This window comes from Lithobates pipiens, unplaced genomic scaffold, assembly GCF_037356315.1.
Source record: "Lithobates pipiens isolate NorthernLeopardFrog02 unplaced genomic scaffold, aLitPip1_a1.2 Scaffold_19, whole genome shotgun sequence".
In the NCBI taxonomy this organism is placed as follows: Eukaryota; Metazoa; Chordata; class Amphibia; order Anura; family Ranidae; genus Lithobates; species Lithobates pipiens.
In genome coordinates, this window is record NW_027507764.1 from 408126412 (window position 1) to 408145161 (window position 18750).

Below are 18750 nucleotides of genomic sequence, written 5' to 3' on the forward strand. Positions count from 1 at the left end.
TTCCTGACCTGTTTGCAAAATCCTTTTATGATCATCTAGCATATTTGCCAATAAAACTGTATCCATTCCCTTTTAAGCATACATTATATTTCTAGTTTATTGTATGTAATGACATCTGGGTGTTGCTGTGAAAAATACAGCAACTGTAGTAGCTGCTGCTGTGAAAAAAAAGAGCACTGACACAATGTCTATAAACATTGTTCAGATGTGAGCTAGAGAGAGGTAACATTGTTTATTTTTTATCTACTTTGTGTCAATTATCTGCAGATTAAGGGGATGAGCTTTGATCAGGATACAATGACAGTTAAAACAACCTGACAAAATAAAATATGTGTTCCTTTTTTAAATTCCTACCCATGTTTAATTCTTAGTTTAATCTAATCAGCCCTAATTTTCTCTTTATTTGCCTTCACCCCTAACAATTATTTTACTGATGATTTTTTCTATAATTTTATTCTATTTTTCTAACCATTTTATATTGAAACTTTTTTTCATATTTAACCACTTCAATACCGGGCATTTATACACCTTCCTGCCCAGACCAATTTTTAGCTTTCAGCGCTGTCGCACTTTGAATGAATTGCGCGGTCATACAACACTGTACCCAAACAAAATTTTTATAATTTTGTTCCCACAAATAGAGCTTTCTTTTGGTGGTATTTGATCGCCTCTGGGATTTTTATTTTTTGATAAACAAATAAAAATAGACCAAACATTTTGAAAAAAATATGTTTTTTTTGTTTCTGTAACAAAACTTTGTAAATAAATAAGTTTTCTCTTGTACTGATGGGGCTGCTCTGATGGGTACTGATAAGGCGGCACTGATGGGCACCGATGAGGTGGCACCAATGAGGTGGCACTGATGAGGTGGCACTGATGGGCACTGATGATGGGAACTAATATGCGGCAATTATGGGTCACTGATAGGCAGCACTGATAGGTGGCACTGATAGGCGGCACGGATTGGGCACTGATAGGCAGCACAGATGGGCACTGATAGGCGGGATGGATGGGCACTAATAGGTGGCACAGATGGGCACTAATAAGTGGCACTGATGTACACTTATTGATTGGATGGATGCCAATCAGTGCCAAACAATAATGCCTGCCAATCAGTGATGCCCATTGTGGGTACTGATTGGCATCCATTGTGGGCACTGATTTGCATAACTGGTGGTCTAGGGTGGCATACCTGCTGGTAACATCCCTGGTGGTCCTAGTGGCATCCCCAGTGGTCCAGTGTGGGCATCCTCAGGGGGCTGTGCTGATAATCAATCAGCACAGACCCCCCCGTCAGAGGAGCAGCGGCTCTCCTATAATCGCATCTGACAGACGAGAGTGAGGAAAAGCCCATCAACGGCCCTTCCTGTTTACACTGTGATCAGCCGTGATTGGACACGGCTGATCACGTGGCAAAGAGTCTCTGTCAGAGACTCTTTACCTAGATCAGTATTGCAGTGTGTCAGACTGACACACCGCAACAACAATCGCTGCAATGAGTGCCCTCAGGGATGCGCAGCTGGTTGATTTCATGCTGGACGTCTTATGATGTCCAGTCAGGATATTGAAACCACTTTCCCGCCGTCATTTTGCTATATAGCGAGCGGCAAGTGGTTAACAATTTTGTTTCAAAAATTTTTTTTAAACGTGGCATTAAAAAAGTGCACAATTAAAAAACAGGCTTTTATTCAATTTGCAAATAATTGTGCAATGTTTTGTACCAGAATCAAAATGTTACTGTCATTTTGTAGATAACTGCAATGCTTTGTTAATGAATCAACATTTTCACATTTTAAGCAGGGCCATTTATTTTCATATCTTTTTTTTTTTAAAACTAACACTGATTAAAGAAGACAAAAGGTGCATTATTTTTAGTTTTGTAAACTTTTCTATCTTTGAATTGCATAAGAAATAAAATAGTATTGTAAGAAAATATAGTCAAAAGAAAGCCTTGTTTTTTTTCTAACGAAATACCATATATATGCATTGCTTCGTTATCTTAAATAATGACAAAGTTATTACTCAATAACACTGGGCCAAAGCAGAATGGTAAACATGTTTCTGATCCATAGGGGGTGTACAGGTGTGAGAGCTGTACCGGTTAATCATGTGTTACTGTTTAATGACTATAAAAATATCTTCATAATCTGTAAATTCTAATGTTTAATATTTGATATGAGATAAATCACCAGGAAAAGAAATAAAACTATTTTCCATCTAAAAACAGAAACATATTTTAGATATGAACTAAATTCACCCCAGTTCTAGCAATACTCTGCCAGAGAGATAATATTGTAGTGACGATCATAAATCTCAATAACTAAGACATTTTAATACAGTGCTACCATTTCTAATGGGATTGAATGGAACTCCATCTGTTCAGCAGATGAATCGAGTCTACATGAGATTTAATAAGAAGCATCTCCAACTGGAGGTCTTCACACTTTTCTCATCAACGCAGACATATGCCATTCAGTGCAATTTGCAAACTTCACAGGGTTTGGATGCTGCTTTGAATTTTAGTTCACACTGATTGCACGCTAACATGAAAATAAAAAAAAGTAAAAGAGAATTTGGAGTATGGGAGTGCTGGGTGGTCTGGGATACTGAATATTATATATTAAAGCTAAACTCCAGGCAGATATATAACCCTTTCATGCCTAAGCCTATTTCAGACATTTGTTGCTTACAAGTTAAAATCCTTATTATTTGCTAAAAAATGAATCCCCAAAAATTATATATTTTTAGCACAGACGCTAGCGAATAAAATGTCAATCGTTGCAATATTTGCAAACACTGCATTTGTGCAGCGGTCTTTCAAAGGCAATTTTTGGGGAAAAAAGATACTTTCATGAATTAAAAAAAAATAAACAGTAAATGTATCCCAATTTTTTTATATAATGTGAAAGCTGATGTTACTCCGAGTAAATACACTGAGCAAAATTATAAATGTAACACTTTTGTGTTTGCCTCTCTTTATCATGAGCTGAACTTTAAAGATCTATGACTTTTTCTATGTACACAAAAGGCCAATTTCTCTCAAATATTGTTCACAAATCTGTCTAAATCTGTGTTAGTGAGCACTTTTCCTCTGCCGAAATAATCAATCTACCTCACAGGTGTGGCATACCAAGATGCTGATTAGACAGCATGATTATTGCACAGGTATGCCTTAGGCTGGCCACAATAAAAGGCCACTCTGAAATGTGCAGTTCTGTCACACAGCACAATGCCACAGATGTCACAAGTTTTGAGGGAGCATGCAATTGGCATGCTGACTGCAGGAATGTACACCAGAGCTGTTGCCTTTGAACTGAATGTTAATTTCTCTACCATAAGCTGTCTCCAAAGGTGTTTCAAAGAATTTGGCAGTACATCCAACCGGTCTCACAACTGCAGACCATGGACCAGCCCAGGACCAGCCCAGGACCTCCACATCTAGCATCTTCACCTCAAAGATCATCTGAGACCAGCCACCCGGACAGCTGCTGCAACAATCAGTTTGCATAACCAAAGAATTTCTGCACAAACTGTCAGAAACCATCTCAGGGAAGCTCGTCTGCATGAACGTTGTCCTCATCTGGGTCTTGATCTGACTGCAGTTCGTCGTAAGCGACTTGAGTGGGCAAATGCTCACATTCGATGGCGCCTGGCAGTTTGGAAAGGTGTGCTCTTCATGGATTAATCCCGGTTTTCACTGTACAGGGAATATGGCAGACAGCATGTATAGCGTTGTGTGGGTGAGCAGGTTGCTGATGAAAATGTTGTGGATCGAGTGGCGAATGGTATGGGCAGGCCTACGCTATGGACAACGTACACCAGTGCATTTTATTGATGGCATTTTGAATGCACAGAGAAACTGTGAGGAGATCCTGAGGCCCATTGTTGTGCCATTCATCCAGGACCATCACCTCATGTTGCAGCATGATAATGCACGGCCCCATGTTGCAAGAATCTGTACGCAATTCCTTGAAGTTGAAAACATCCCAGTTCTTGCATACCATGCCAGCTTACTCACTGGACACTGCACCCATTGAACATGTTTGGGATGCTCTGGATTGGTGTATACGACAGTGTGTTCCAGTTCCTGCCAATATCCAGCAACTTCGCACAGCCATTGAAGAGGAATGGACCAACATTTTAAAGTCCGCAAGCAACAACCTGATCAACTTTATGCGAAGGAGATGTGCTACACTGCATGAGGCAAATGGTGGTCACACCAGATACAGACTGGTTTTCAGACCTCCAATACAGTAAAACTGCACATTTTATAGTGGCCTTTTATTGTGGCCAGCCTAAGGCACACCTGTGCAATAATCATGCTGTCTAATCAGCATCTGGATATGCCAGACCTATGAGGTAGATGGATTATCTCAGCAAAGGAGAAGTGCTCACTAATGCAGATTTAGACATATTTGTGAACAATATTTTAGAGAAATTGGTATTTTGTGTACATAAAAAAAGTCACAGATCTTTAAGTTCAGCTCGCGATAAATAGGGGCAAACAAAAAAGTGTTGCATTTATAATTTTGCTCAGTGTAGATACCTAACATGACATACTTTGAGATTGCTCACACTCGTGAAATGACGACAAACTACGGTACCTAAAAATCTCCATAGGGTCCATAGGGGATGCTTTAAAAAAAATTAACGGTTATCAGGTTAGAGTTACAGAGGAGGTCTTTTAATAGAACTATTGCTCTCACTCTGACGATCATGGCAATACCTCACGTGTGTGATTTGAACACCATTTACATTTGCGGGTCTGACTTACGTATGTGTTTTCTTTGCTGTGCGATCACATGGGGATGGAGCTGCTTTGCATTTTTTTATTTATTTTTTCTTATTTTTTTTATTTTTATTTTTACATTGCCCCTTAAAAAAAAAAAATTCTGATCACTTTTATTGCTGTCACAAGATATGTAAACATCCCTTGTGACAGTAATAGGAAGTGACAGGTACCCTTTATGGAGGGATCGGGGGTCTAAAAGACCCAAAATCCCTCCTTTGCATTTAAAAGTATTCAGATCGCCAAAATTGGTGATTGTGAATTATGACTTTTTTTTTTTTAAATCAACGCCATTGGCAGCCGAGTAAACTGGATTTTATGTCAAATACCCGAACAGAGTCAAATCCGGCTTTGTTTGGGTCTCAGTCTAGCCAGCGGACACGCTGGCTGGTGGCTCAGGTCTCCCGATGGGACAGGAGGCCCAGGAAGAGCGGCTGGAGGTGGAAGGAGGACGTCCCCTCCCGCTCCATTAGGATAACAGCCGAGGGGCTTTAAGCCATATTTGTTATCACTAAAGAGCTAACTGCCCGCGGCAGGCATCACTCCAGTATAACCTCTTCAAGCCATGAACACAAATTTACGTATGGTCAGCGTGAAGGGGATAAGAAACAAATAATGCAGTTCTATATTCAATAATACACCAATAAATGTATATTTTTTATAAAGAACTCTGTAGTTTCCCTCAACAATTTTAAAGAGCTCCCTGCAACAGAAGACTGTGAATGTCTACTTCTGAGGTGAACAGCAAGTCTGAACACCTCTGTCATGCTGGAGAGTGCAAAATTAAGGCCCATAAACACAATCTGACTTTTTGACAACAAACATGCAAATTAGCTGTTTTAAGGCAACATCCGGCTGTGTGTACGCTCCATCGGACAAACTTTTTTGGTTTATATCGGACTTTTGTTGGCTGTGCAAATGTACAAACTTTCTGGCAACAAAAGTCCGATGGAGCAAAGTCCGATTGAGTGTACAGAAAACCATAGGCCTTGTAAAAAGTACAAACACGCATGCTCAGAACCAATGCAAAAGATCAGACAATAATACAGAAGTTGACCAAAGGTGGCGGTAAAGAGCAGAAAAAGCACGTGATTTGGTGAAAGTTGGCTGAAAAAGTCCTGCCGTGTGTATGCAATACAAGTTCATGGCCGATGCCCTTTGTACAAAAATCCACTGGAACGTTTTTCAAAGTCCGATCGTGTGTATGAGGCTTTAGGCTCACTTCTACATAGAAGCCAATCAGCTTCCAGGTTTCATTGGCAAAGCTGGATTGAACAAGCTGGGGTTAGAAGCTGATTGGTTTCTGTGCAGAAGTGAGCCTGATTTTGCACTCCCCAGCTTTAGTAAATAAATCTCACAGCCTTGCAGCCTTCAGTAAAATGTTCCACATTTGACTCTTCTCGGAATGTCAAGTGGCTCATGCTGTGGTTACTCCCATCAGCCACTGTCATTGCTGAGTCTTGTAGTGATGTAGGGGAGGAGGGAAGGAACCACAATGGGCAGCAGGAGACACAGGTGTTCAACAGTCACCAGAGAGGTAAGTATTCACAGTGTTCAATTGCAGGGAGCTGTTCTTTGGATTTCTTAGTTGCTGTAATGCAAGCAGTTAGTACCTATGTTTGACTTGGTATCATTCTCTAGCAGTCCATTATGAAGCAGAGCTCAGACTGGGTCTGTGAGAAGCAGCACAAGTAGTTTCTCAATTATGCTGCAATGTATAGGTATAAAGAAAACATGCTGATAGTAGAGAAAATAAGCTCACCCGTCTTTTGCGTCTCCTTTTACTGTAACAGACTTAGAGAAGGACAAGGCCAAGAAGTGTTTCTAAAAAGTGTATGTCCAGCTAAACGTTTTGCCTTTTTTTTTTTTTTTTTACAGTGGACAAAGGTTACAACCCCTGACAGGTTTTTATGGTTATCAGGAGCTCCATTAGATAGATTTCTTCTGAATTCCTGTCTTGCTACCAACATTTTACCAGACAGGAATTGAGGATAACTCACCAACAACAACATGGATAGAATTAAAAATAACATTGTGGCTGAGTAGGATAAGGCCAGAACTCAGAGTCATATATTTTTTATTTATTTACGTGTCCCTGGTGCAGATTTTCCCCCACTTCCTGACATGAGAAGTCATCAGCAGGAAGTGACAGTACATCTCTCAAAGGACACATTTACACTTTTGGTGCCTTCTGCAGAGTGAACTGCAGTGGATGACTCTTCAGAAGGCATTTGACAGGAGGTGAGGAGGCATAATGTTTCCTCCTCCCCGACTGCCTTAACCATTAAAAAAACCCACACTGAGGGTTCCCCGGGCCACATTTCCCTCCAACTGTGACAGGGATCATTTTTATCATGTCCCAGTATGTGTACACCCCATCTGCTGTGTTTGATACAGGAGCAGTTAGGGGCCATAAAAACACAGCTAAACCACGTGTCTTTACCACCACCCAACCAAAAATGTAAAAGAGGCCTAACAGAACCCAGGACAGCAGTAAACACCTGAGTGGACTTCTAATTCTTTCACGCTATCTGAAATGAAAAAGAAAAATCCACTTTGGCTTCCAGCAGAGTAAACTCAGATCTTCTTCCCTGCCAGGCAGATGTACATTTTTAGAACTGGATAGACAGAAATACAAATCTTTTAGCAGGTAAAACAGCTCTCGTCTAAATATTTCAACTGTGTATACTGTATAGCAGTTTGCCTGGAGTTCAGTTTTATTTATAGATTAAAACAATGTATAGAAACTATGGGTTGTCAGGACAACTTGTGATAAATGAAAAATGGAATGATAATGGTCACGACAAAAGAGAAAAAAAAACACATGCTGAGACATCCAAGTAAAAAAATAAATAAAAAAAACACATTTGGTATTAAGTTAAAAAAATGATCAGGATGCTTTTGCAATCAGGAAACACTTTCTTTATCAGAAAGGACTTTCTCTACTTCAAAATTGCTTTTGCCAATCACAAAAAAAGCTCTCCAAAAACTCCAAAGTTCACGTTAAGAGTGATGTCGACAAGCACTTTAAAAACAGCCTGTTCAGCAATTTGTGATACCTTTTCTATATAAATCTCTGACCTTATAGCAAAAAAGCAGTATGGAGTTAGGAACTGTGGATAATGATTTGTCCCTGGACCTTGCAGATAATTATTCACAATGACCAGTTCTAGAGTATTAAATGGTGACAATATAGATAAAAAAAGGACAATTGGAGGTAAGCATAAAGTGTTAATTACATTAGCCTCCTTTTTGTACTTTTCCAAATACTGTACAACGCTGTAATATGGAACTACTATACAGGCATACCCCACTTTTAAGTACACTATGGGGTTTATTTACTAAAGCTAGAGAGTGCAAAATCAGGCTCACTTCTGCATAGAAACCAATGAGCCTCTAACCCCAGCTTGTTCAATTAAGCTTTGGTTAACCTGGAAGCTCATTGGTTTCTATGCAGAAGGGAGCTTAATTTTGCCGCTCTCTAGCTTTAGTAAATAAACCACATTGTGTAAAACATACTTAAAAGTGGGGTATGCCTGTACATCATTTTTCATATAAATACATAATTTGAACCGTTCCCTGTCTGTCTGTTTTAAACCACCAGGGGTGTCAAAGGACCCCTAAAACCAATTCACCTGGGAGGGGGATGATCACCTTCACGTTCTTATTGGAGCACATAAGCACCCATTACTGACCTCCTCTCCTGGGCACAGGGACGTTCTAAAAAGCCCAGTGCTGGGCAGCACCAGACACTATTGATTTGGGAGAGGTACCCCATTGGTAGTAAACCCTTTTCAAAGCACCCTCAATGCTGTAGGGTATGTGCACTGGTATTAACATGCTCAATACCCCCTTGGCATTGGCAAATCAGCTGGGATTTCTAGTGTGTTGGTCTGGGTATATCTTGGAGAGGCAGAAATACATTTATTTTAATTTTAAAATTCCAAAAATACATGACATACATTTAAAAGCACAGTTTCAGAAGCATGGAGGGCACAAGCTTTACATTTTGCATGCTGGGTTAAAAGCTGTATTTACTGCTGACTTTAAAAGTGACATTCACCTGCTGTCTACATTTGTCTGGTGCACATTCACCCTATTATAAAAAGATGTATGTCACAAGCCCAAATTGCTGTATAATTTATAAATAGACCCGTTGCTCACTAAGCAATATCAATGCTATATTTGAAATTCATCCACCACTTTATACCGGCCTTTTTGCCTACAATAACATCTTGACATCTCTATACATTGATTGACAATATATAATTCACCATAGTTTAACCTACCAAAAGCCAGGCTGAAAAACAGTAAGAAGTAGGTTGAACAAGGCTACTTGGCTATGTCTGCACATATTGTTTGAGAAAGTAAATGTATAAGTATTTATACAGTACATACTGTATAATATGTGTGATCTAGGGACTGTGAGTTGGTGCTTCAGTGGTTTGTATAATCACTTCTCCTTAGACCTGGCAAAATATACAAAGGGATTAGGATTGGGCTAAAGTATTAAGGTGTCTAACAGGGCATTAGGATTCCTGTATAGACCTCATATGCTCCAGCAACCTAATTCTACTAGAGGAGAAGCTCTTAGGTGGTACGTATAGGAAGTGTTGTTGCTTCTTCACCTTAATAGGAACCAGCACAGAGCTTCTCTTCTGCTTGGGGTGGGTGGTTGCAGCATCCAAATTGTAAGTGCTGAACCCAATGCCTGGAAACACACAGATTATCAATGTAGTTACAGTATCTCACAAAAGTGAGTGCACCCCTCACATTTTTGAAAATATTTTATTATATCTTTTCATGTGACAACACTGAAGAAATGACACTTTGCTACAATGTAAAGTAGTGAGTGTACAGCTTGTATAACAGTGTACATTTGTTGTCCCCTCAAAATGACTCAACACACAGCCATTAATGTCTAAATCGCTGGCAACAAAAGTGAGTACACCCATAAGTGAAAATGTCCAAATTGGGCTAAATTAGCCATTTTCCCTCCCCGATGTCACGTGACTCGTTAGTGTTACAAGGTCTCAGATGTGAATGGGGAGCAGGTGTGTTAAATTTGGTGTTAGCACTCTCACTCTCTCATACTAGTCACTGGAAGTTCAACATGGCACCTCATGGCAAAGAACTCTCTGAATATCTGAAAAAATAATTGTTTCTCTACATAAAGATGGCATAGGCTATAAGAAGATTGCCAAGACCCTGAAACTGAGCTGCAGCATGGTGGCAAAGACCATACAGCGGTTTAACAGGATAGATTCCACTCAGAACATGGTCGACCAAAGAAGTTGAGTGCTCGTGCTCAACGTCATATCCAGAGGTTGTCTTTGGGAAACAGACGCATGAGTGCTGCCAGTATTGCTACAGATGTTTAAGGGGTGGGGGGTCAGCCTGTCAGTACTCAGACCATACGCAGCACACTGCATCAAATTGGTCTGCGTGGCTGTCATCCCAGAAGGAAGCCTCTTTTAACGATGATGCACAAAAAAGCCCGCAAACAGTTTGCTGAAGGCAAGCAGACTAAGGACTTGGATTACTGGAAGTCTCGTGGCCTAATGAGACCAAGATAAACGTATTCAGTTCAGATGGTGTCAAGCATGTGTGGCAGCAACCATGTGAGGAGTACAGGCATACCCCACTTTTGAGGTTTATTTACTAAAGCTGGAAAGTGCGAAATCATTGAACAAGCTGGGGTTGGAAGCTCATTGGTTTCTGTGCAGAAGTGAGCCTGATTTTTCACTTTCCAGCTTTAGTAAATAAACCCCATTGTGTACTTAAAAGTGGGGTATGCCTGTACAAAGACAAGTGTGTCTTGCCTACAGTGAAGCATGGTGGTGGGAGTGTCATGGTCTGGGGCTGCATGAGTGCTGTCGACACTGGGGAGCTACAGTTCATTGAGGAAACCATGAATGGCAACATGTACGGTGACGTGACTGAAGCAGAGCATGATCCCCCTCCCCTCCGAGACTGGCCCGCAGGGCAGGATTCCAACATAATAACGACCCCCAAACATACCTCCAAGACGACTACTGCCTTGCTAAAGAAGCTGTGGGTAAAGGTGATGGACTGGCCAAGCATGTCTCCAGACCAAAACCCTATCAAAGGGGTTGTAGAGCTTTGTTTTTTATTTTCTAAATAGGTTCCTGTAAGCTAGTGCATTGTTGGTTCACTTACCTTTTCCATCGATTTCCCTTCTAAATGTTTTTTTTCCTTGTCTGAATTTCTCACTTCCCGTTTCTCCTCAGTAGACTTCACACCATCATCCGAGCGGTGTTTAGTCAGCCAGAACAGCTTACTGAACAGCTTACTGAGGAGGAACAGGAAGTGAGAAATTCAGACAAAGAAAACAAAGAAAAAAAACATTTAGAAGGGCATCTTTGCATCTTTGAGGCATCCTCAAATGGAAGGTGGAGGTCTCTAACATCCACCAGCTTTGTGATGTCATCATGGAGGAGTGGAAGAGGACTCCAGTGGAAATCTGTGAACTCCATGCCCAAGAGGGTTAAGGCAGTGCTGGAAAATAATGGTGGCCACACAAAATATTGACACTTTGGGCCCAATTTGGACATTTTCACTTAGGGGTGTACTCACTTTTTTTGCCAGCAGTTTATACATTAATGGCTGTGTTTTGAGTTATTTTGAGGGGACAGCAAATTAATACTGTTATACAAGCTGTACAGTTACTACTTTACATTGTAGAAAAGTGTAATTTCTTCAGTGTTGTCACATGAAAATAAATAATAATAATATATTTACAAAAATGCAAGGGGATGACTCACTTTTGTGAGATACTGTATGTAATAAATATGGATATCTACTGCCTCCATAACCAGCTACACTATAGCTGGTTATGGATATATCAAGTATAGCTGACCACTGGTGCTGTGTATGAGTCAACAGGCTAATATATGTCTTAGAGACTGAATGCAGAAATGTTTGTTTTTTTCACCCCTGTTCTATTGCTATAACTGAAGTGACTCTTTTGTAGCTGAATCCTCATTTATTTGGTAATTACTGATAATGATTATGATCAGATGAGCTGGACCCCAACATTTTGCTTAGAATTAGTGAAAACATTTGGATGTCCCTAGAATTCTGACACACATTTCACCAACCAAGGGCATAAGCAATATAAGAAGTCAGCATTTGATTTACCTTTCTAACACTTTTTTAAACACTTTTGATCAGAGTTTGTCTATAGCGATGCCTTTTCTACATTTCTAAGAGTAAACCCAGTAAACAATGTTAACATAAACACATACCTTTTCCACTGCAAATGTTCTTATTACATATTCAGCAAGTAGCTCTGTTTCAATTAATGTCACTTTAATGTCTTTATATATCTCGGTATCATCTGGCCAGTATTTGCAGCACTTCACCTGGAAGTATATTGGGAAAAAATGGAAAATGAATTATACATTCTTATAAACTACCCAATTTGCAAAGCTTTAATGAGAAGTGACTTTGTCAATCCTATGTAAAGAGGAAGTTCATTGATTATTAAAGAGAGCACTTAACACAAAGTAACAAATCTGCACAAAGTCCTTAAAATCAGGTTTTCTTAATGAAACAGTAAAACGTTAAATAAAACTTGGTTGATATTGATTCATCAGATCCGTGGTAGAAGAACATGTTGTGCTCAATGATATTGTTTTTTTCCAAACATCTCATATCATTTAGGTTTATTTTTTATATTTAACCTCCCTGGCGGTATGATTATTTCGGATTTTAGGTGCTGAAAGCAATACAATTATTTTGCATGGGAATTTGGCGTTTTATATTGTAGGCCTGTAATTCTTAAGCCCCGTACACACGGGCGGACTGTATGGCTAATTAGTCCGTCATACAATCCGACAGACAGTCCGTCATACTTTCGAATGAACGGACTAGACCACACACGGATGCACAAACAGTCCGTCGAAAGCTTGCGCGATGACGTGTACAGCACGCACGACGGGACTAGAAATAGGAAGTCCAATACACAGCAATGCACCCTTCCGCCGTGTAAATCCTTTCTGAGCATGCGCCATTCTTAGTCCGTCGAACTAGCCTACTCACGAGCGGATTGTCCGCTGAAACCAAAGTATGACGGACAGAATTTCGAAAAATCCGAAATACTTATTACGCCAGACTGCACGCTGAAAAAGTCAGCTGAAGCCCACACACGAGCGGACTGTCCGCTGAAATGTGTTTCGACGGACTAAGTAGGCCATACAGTCCGCCCGTGTGTACGCGGCTTTAGGAATAACTCACTTAAATCTGTCCAAACCAGAGTCTAATAGACATCCCGGGTATAATAAATTTTGAAAACTTGATCATAAATTATAATATAATAAATAACTATAAATAATTATAATAAATAATAATAAAAATTATTCAATAATGTAATCACATCAAAGACACTGAAATTTGCTTAATTGCAGAATTATCGCTGTCATTAGATTTAGTGTTTGATGACGAATTTCCCCACAAATCATTATCGATCAATTCTGCAAGTAATTCTAATTTATTGTTGCTGTTTTCTAGCAGACCACTAGGGATAAAGGGGATGTGTAATTTTTTTTATACATTACTGTAATCTGTAAGATTACAGTGTACTGTATATGTACTGTGTTTTAAATTTTTTGAATTTGGCGCCATTCTCCGTCCCCCTATGCGTCGCAACGCTCACAGGGAATGGAGCCTGGTGGAACTCGGCACTGTTTGAATCGAGCGAGGAGACAGCTCGCACACACAGCAGGGAGACATCGCAGGATCCAGGGGACAAGGTAAGTAACTTTCCCTGTATTCTGCGATGCAATCCCGAGTCTGGCTTGGGGTTACCGCTAATGGTACTGAAATTCCACCCCGAGCCAGGCTCGGGAATACCGCCAGGGAGGTTAAAGAAAACCCTTATGCCGCATACACACAAGCGGAATGTCCGACAGAAAAAGTCAGACCGAAGCTTTTCATCATATATTCCAATCATGTTTATGCCTCATCTGACTTTTTTTTAATGAAAATTCTGATGACCTAGAAATAGAACATAAACATTTAAAATATTTCCGACGAAACCAATTCCTATTGGGAAAACCACTCATCTGTATGCTGTTCCGATGGACCAAAAACGATGCATGCTCTAAAGCAAGTTATGAGACGGAAGCTATTGGCTATTGACTATTGAACTTCCTTTTTCTAGTCCCGATGTACGTGTTGTATGTCACCGCTTTCTTAACAATCGGATTTTGGTGTGATTGTGTGTACGCATGACAGTTTCAGCGGAACTCTGTCGGAAAAACCTTCGGAGTTTATTCCGATGGGAAAACTGGTCGTGTGTACGCGGCATTAAAAACAAAAAAGGGATTACCGCTCCAGCCTCTCAGACACACCACAAACGTATATCCCTAATGAGACACTCAGGTGCTGGCTCTGCGCAGTGTAGAAAATAAAAAGAAGTTCCTGGATGGCCACACGTCAGAAAAGCAGGATCAGACCTCAGCAGGACAATGTAGAGTCTGCTGGTGGGTGAGTACTTTAAATGTGCACATCCTGCAATCAGGTAAGAATGGCTTAAATGGTGAATGTACGATTTCTAACTATTCACTATCAGAAAAATGGCTCTGTATATTTAAGAGAATGGACCAGCTCAGACAAAATGCGCCCAGTGAAACTGCTACATAAAAGTTGTCATTTACCTGTCATTTTTATACATCCACTACCTGTACCAAAATGGTTCTATCAGCCTGATCAATTCCCATACCATTATAAATAAATGAAATGACTCCAAAAAGCCTGTATACAAAATGTACTGCTGTTGTAAAGGCCACTATGAAGTGATGTCCATATTGCTTTAATGTTTTGGTAGTATACTAGCATTTACTGATTTCATTTGTTAGCAGGACAACATCCTTAGTTAAAAGCTTTGTTAACTTCACAAAGTGGAGAAAGTTTGACCTTTCTTCTGGTTTGAGGAATTACAATAAAATATGACTGGGTTATGTGAGTTCCAGCTCTTTTTATATATTTCTTTGTTTTTAATAAAGGGCATCTAAATTCAAGAACAAAAAACAATATTTTACAGCTTCTCATTTCTTAGATGTGGTGGCTGAGTTTGCTTTTAATTTTTTCTCTCTAGGCTATTTTTCCTTAACCTTTAACAGCAAGCATTTTATGACTACAGGACACCACCTCCGTTGCTCATTTTTATAACATGGGGGAAGATGTTCTGAAGTCCACACAGAGGACAGGGAGCAACGCTAACTGATAACACTGCAGCAGAGACAGAGTGTACAGGAAGTTTGGCTCAGCAGGTTTTTGGCAGAATTAACAGTTTTTTCTTTTTTTTTCACTTAAATTGGTTGTAAAATCACATTTATTTATTACCTTCTTTGCAGAGCCCTGCTGTCCTGTCATGTGACCTCCCTCTGCTTTCCTTCCTGATCTAAGAGAGCACAGTGGGAGGGGCTGAGATTCCCCTGTGATGAATGCAAGCTAGCAGGGGGAGGTCATGTGTCTGCACAGCAGGGCTCTGGAAAGAATGTATTTAGCATTATAATTTTAGTAAAACACACACACTGTACTGAACAGGGACCTAAAATAAGGAGCATCAAAGTAATTAATATACAGTATGTTTCTTTATTTTACAAGCACTGGAGCAGCTGTAGAGAAGAGAATTACACAGGCATGAGAGGAGTGGGGAGGGGCAGAGAGGGGAGGGGTGAGGAGGAGATTGGCTCTCACACGGACTAGGGAACGGACAAGGGAGGGAGAGGGAGGGGGAGTGGGGGAGATGCAGAGGCGCTGATGAGATAGCTGGATAATGGAGGCGCGTAAACTGATCACGCTATCAAAGATTAGCAGTAATGATAAACGTGGTACAAAGGGGAAGACAAGAACAGGCAGGATCAGCCAGGTAGTGTACAGTACAGAAAGCGACAATGACATGGCAGAAGCACTATGCTATAGCTTGTCTCGTGACGTCCTTCAGGATAACAGCCACCTTGCACCCGTGGGGGCGCGCATCACGGTGATCGGAGGTGCGATATATCAGACTGACAATCTGACAGTCAGTCAGTCTGACACACCGCTACACCGATCTCGGTAAAAAGCCTCTGATGGAGGCGCTTTACCACGTGATCAGCTGTGTCCAATCACGGCTGATCACAATGTAAATAGGAAGAGCCAGTGATCGTCTTTTCCTCACTCACGTCTGACAGCCGCGAGTAGAGGAGAGTCGATCGGCGGCTCTCCTCACAGGGGGGGTCTGCGCTGATTGTTTATAAGCATAGCCCCCTCCTCGGATGACCACACTGGACCACCGGGGACACCACTAGGACCACCAGGAAAGGGGGCAACGTGTGGATGGCCAGGTATGTACCCAATGACCATCAAAATGTTCAAATGATTGCCCAATCTGTGCCCACAAATGGGCACTGATTGGCACCAGAATGTAATAAAAGAGAACAGTGATGCCCAGCAATGCCACCCATCAGTGTAATCAGTGCCACCCATTAGTGTCATCAGTGCCACCCATCAGTGTCCATCAGTGCCACCTATCAGTGCCCATCCATTCCCACCAGTGCCCACCTATCAGTGCTCATCAGTGCCCATCCGTGCCACATATCAGTGCCACCAATAAGTACCCATCAGTGCCACCCATAAGTACCCATCAGTGCCACCTATGAGTGCCCATCAGTGCCGCATATAAGTGCCACCTATCAGTGTCCATCAGTGCAGCCATATCAGTGCCCATTATTGAAGGAGAAAATTTACTTATTTACAAACATTTTTAACAATAACAAAGAAAAACTTTTTCAAAATTGTCGGTCTTTTTTTATTTGTTGCTCAAAAAATAAAAATCGCAGAGGTGATCAAATACCACCAAAAGAAAGCTCTATTTGTAGGAACAAATTGATAAAAAAAATTTGTTTGGGTACAGTGTCACATGACAGCACAATTGTCATTCAAATTGTGACAGTGCTGAAAGCTGAAAATTGGCCTGGGCGGGAAGGTGTCTAAGTGCCTGGTATTGAATTGGTTAAACACTTTGAATGGTGTATTTAACAGACCCAAAATGAACAAATAAGAAAAGGTAATGGTTAGCATTTACATACGCTTTATCCTGTTGCTGCCTGCGTGTTGAAAAGGTGGGCTTTTATACCCACATGCTACACATATGCATCTCTGTGTGGCCACTTACTACACTCTCTCAGCACAGAGACTGAGCTTTCAAAGACAGCTCTCAGTCAGGACCAGCTCTTGATCATGTGACCACCGTAACATCCAATGACAGTAGCCACATGATCAACAATCTTTCCTACCCCCTGGGTGCTCAGAAAATGTTAAAGCATTGCTAGGGTGAGCGAGAAGGGGTTAAGTAATAGTCTTAAAGCATTTTTCATATGGAGCTAAATGACAATTCATTAAATAATTGTATTAATTTGGAGGATTTTTTTTTAAATGATGCACAGAAATGTTATGGAGAAAGCATTGATATAAAAATGTAGGTAGAAAGAGATTTGTGATTGAAATGTTCAGGGTGGCTGGCTGTTTATTAACACGTATATTCTAGTTTTTGTGTGCTTGTTGTATTGAAACTATTCACATAAATATGTTCAAAGAAAAAAAAAACAGGAAGCAGCTGCAGGGAATCAGGGACACAACAGAGTCAGAACAGAGATGTCTGGAGATAGCGGCAGCCAACTATTGACTTCCAAGTTTTGTGAAAATTAAACTGCAGATTGGAGGGAGGAATCTCTTTAAACTTGACTCAAGTATGAAGACATTCACATTCTTCTTTATATGTATGGAAGTATTGAAAGGAACAGGAATCTTTTGAAATTCCTTACCTACCAGCTGATGTAACTTACTTTTAAATAGCAAACTAAAATTAAGTTTTTATTTTTAGTAATTGAATTTTTAGTAGAAGTAAATAAAAAAATCCTGATTAACAAAACGATCACCAGCTAAAACAATTCATTTGTTTTTTCCATCTAAGTCTTAACATTATAATTCTACAATTAAAAACTGCACAAAAACATCAAGCAAAGAACATACTGATATATTAAGACAATATAAGAAGATAGAGAAAAAGAAGAGACGAAAGGGAGAAGGAGAGAAAGCATTGATTTCCTTGAGCCCAGACACTCTCCATAAGATATAAATAGCATCTTCTTGGTGTACAAATATATGGCGAAATTGAAAACCTAATCCAAAGGCCATTAAGTCATTAAGTCTTTAATTCAGAGAGCTACAAATCTGTAACTATTCTGTAGATAACTTAATTTCTCTCCAAGCATCCCACATATTAAAGTTAAAAGATTATCAGCTATCCTGTATTATATCCTCAATGACCAGTGTCTGATCTATCTGATTAAACCATGACATAATGGGTGGGGCTAATGATCAACTCCAGTGTAAAGACATATTGTTCTTTGCACAGTTTAATAAATGGAGGATTGAGCTATTCTGATAATCTTTGTATGAGGTGTGATGCCCCATACATACAGTAGGACATTCCGAATTTTTCCGACGGATTTTGGCCGAAACTTGTGTTGCATACACACGGTCGCACAAAGTTGTCGGAAAATCCATTGTTCGGAACGAAGTGACATACAAAACGTACAATGGGACTACGTAGAGCCAATAGCTTTCGTCTCCAAATTTTTTCTGAGCATGTGTGGCACTTTGTCCGTCGGAATTCTCTACACACGATTGGAAAAAGTCTGATCGGATTTTGTTGTCAGAAAATTTTAGATCCAGCTCTCAAACTTTTTCTGACGGAAAAAGTCAGATAGAGCCCATACATGATCGGATTTTCCAAGAATATATTCCGATCTGACTTTTTCCGTTGGAATTTCTGAGGGCATTAGAGCCAGGAATAACTAGACCCAACATTTTAACCAGAAATCCTTGATATTAACTTTGCTACTTTGGACCATTACTGTATGTCTGAATAACTGGACAGAACCCCACTT

The 18750-nt window shown here is 40.3% G+C and overlaps 1 protein-coding gene across 10 annotated transcripts in view; it reads right to left on the reverse strand.

The window, feature by feature from the left end:
• The window catches only part of PTPRM (protein tyrosine phosphatase receptor type M), a 982826-nt gene that overhangs the window by 55180 nt on the left and 908896 nt on the right, over positions 1–18750 (reverse strand). For all 10 annotated transcript variants that reach the window (XM_077492471.1, XM_077492470.1, XM_077492475.1 and 7 more), the window contains one exon: positions 12058–12174. In XM_077492471.1, the coding sequence (XP_077348597.1) occupies positions 12058–12174 (117 nt within the window). The remainder of the gene's footprint in view (positions 1–12057; positions 12175–18750) is intronic.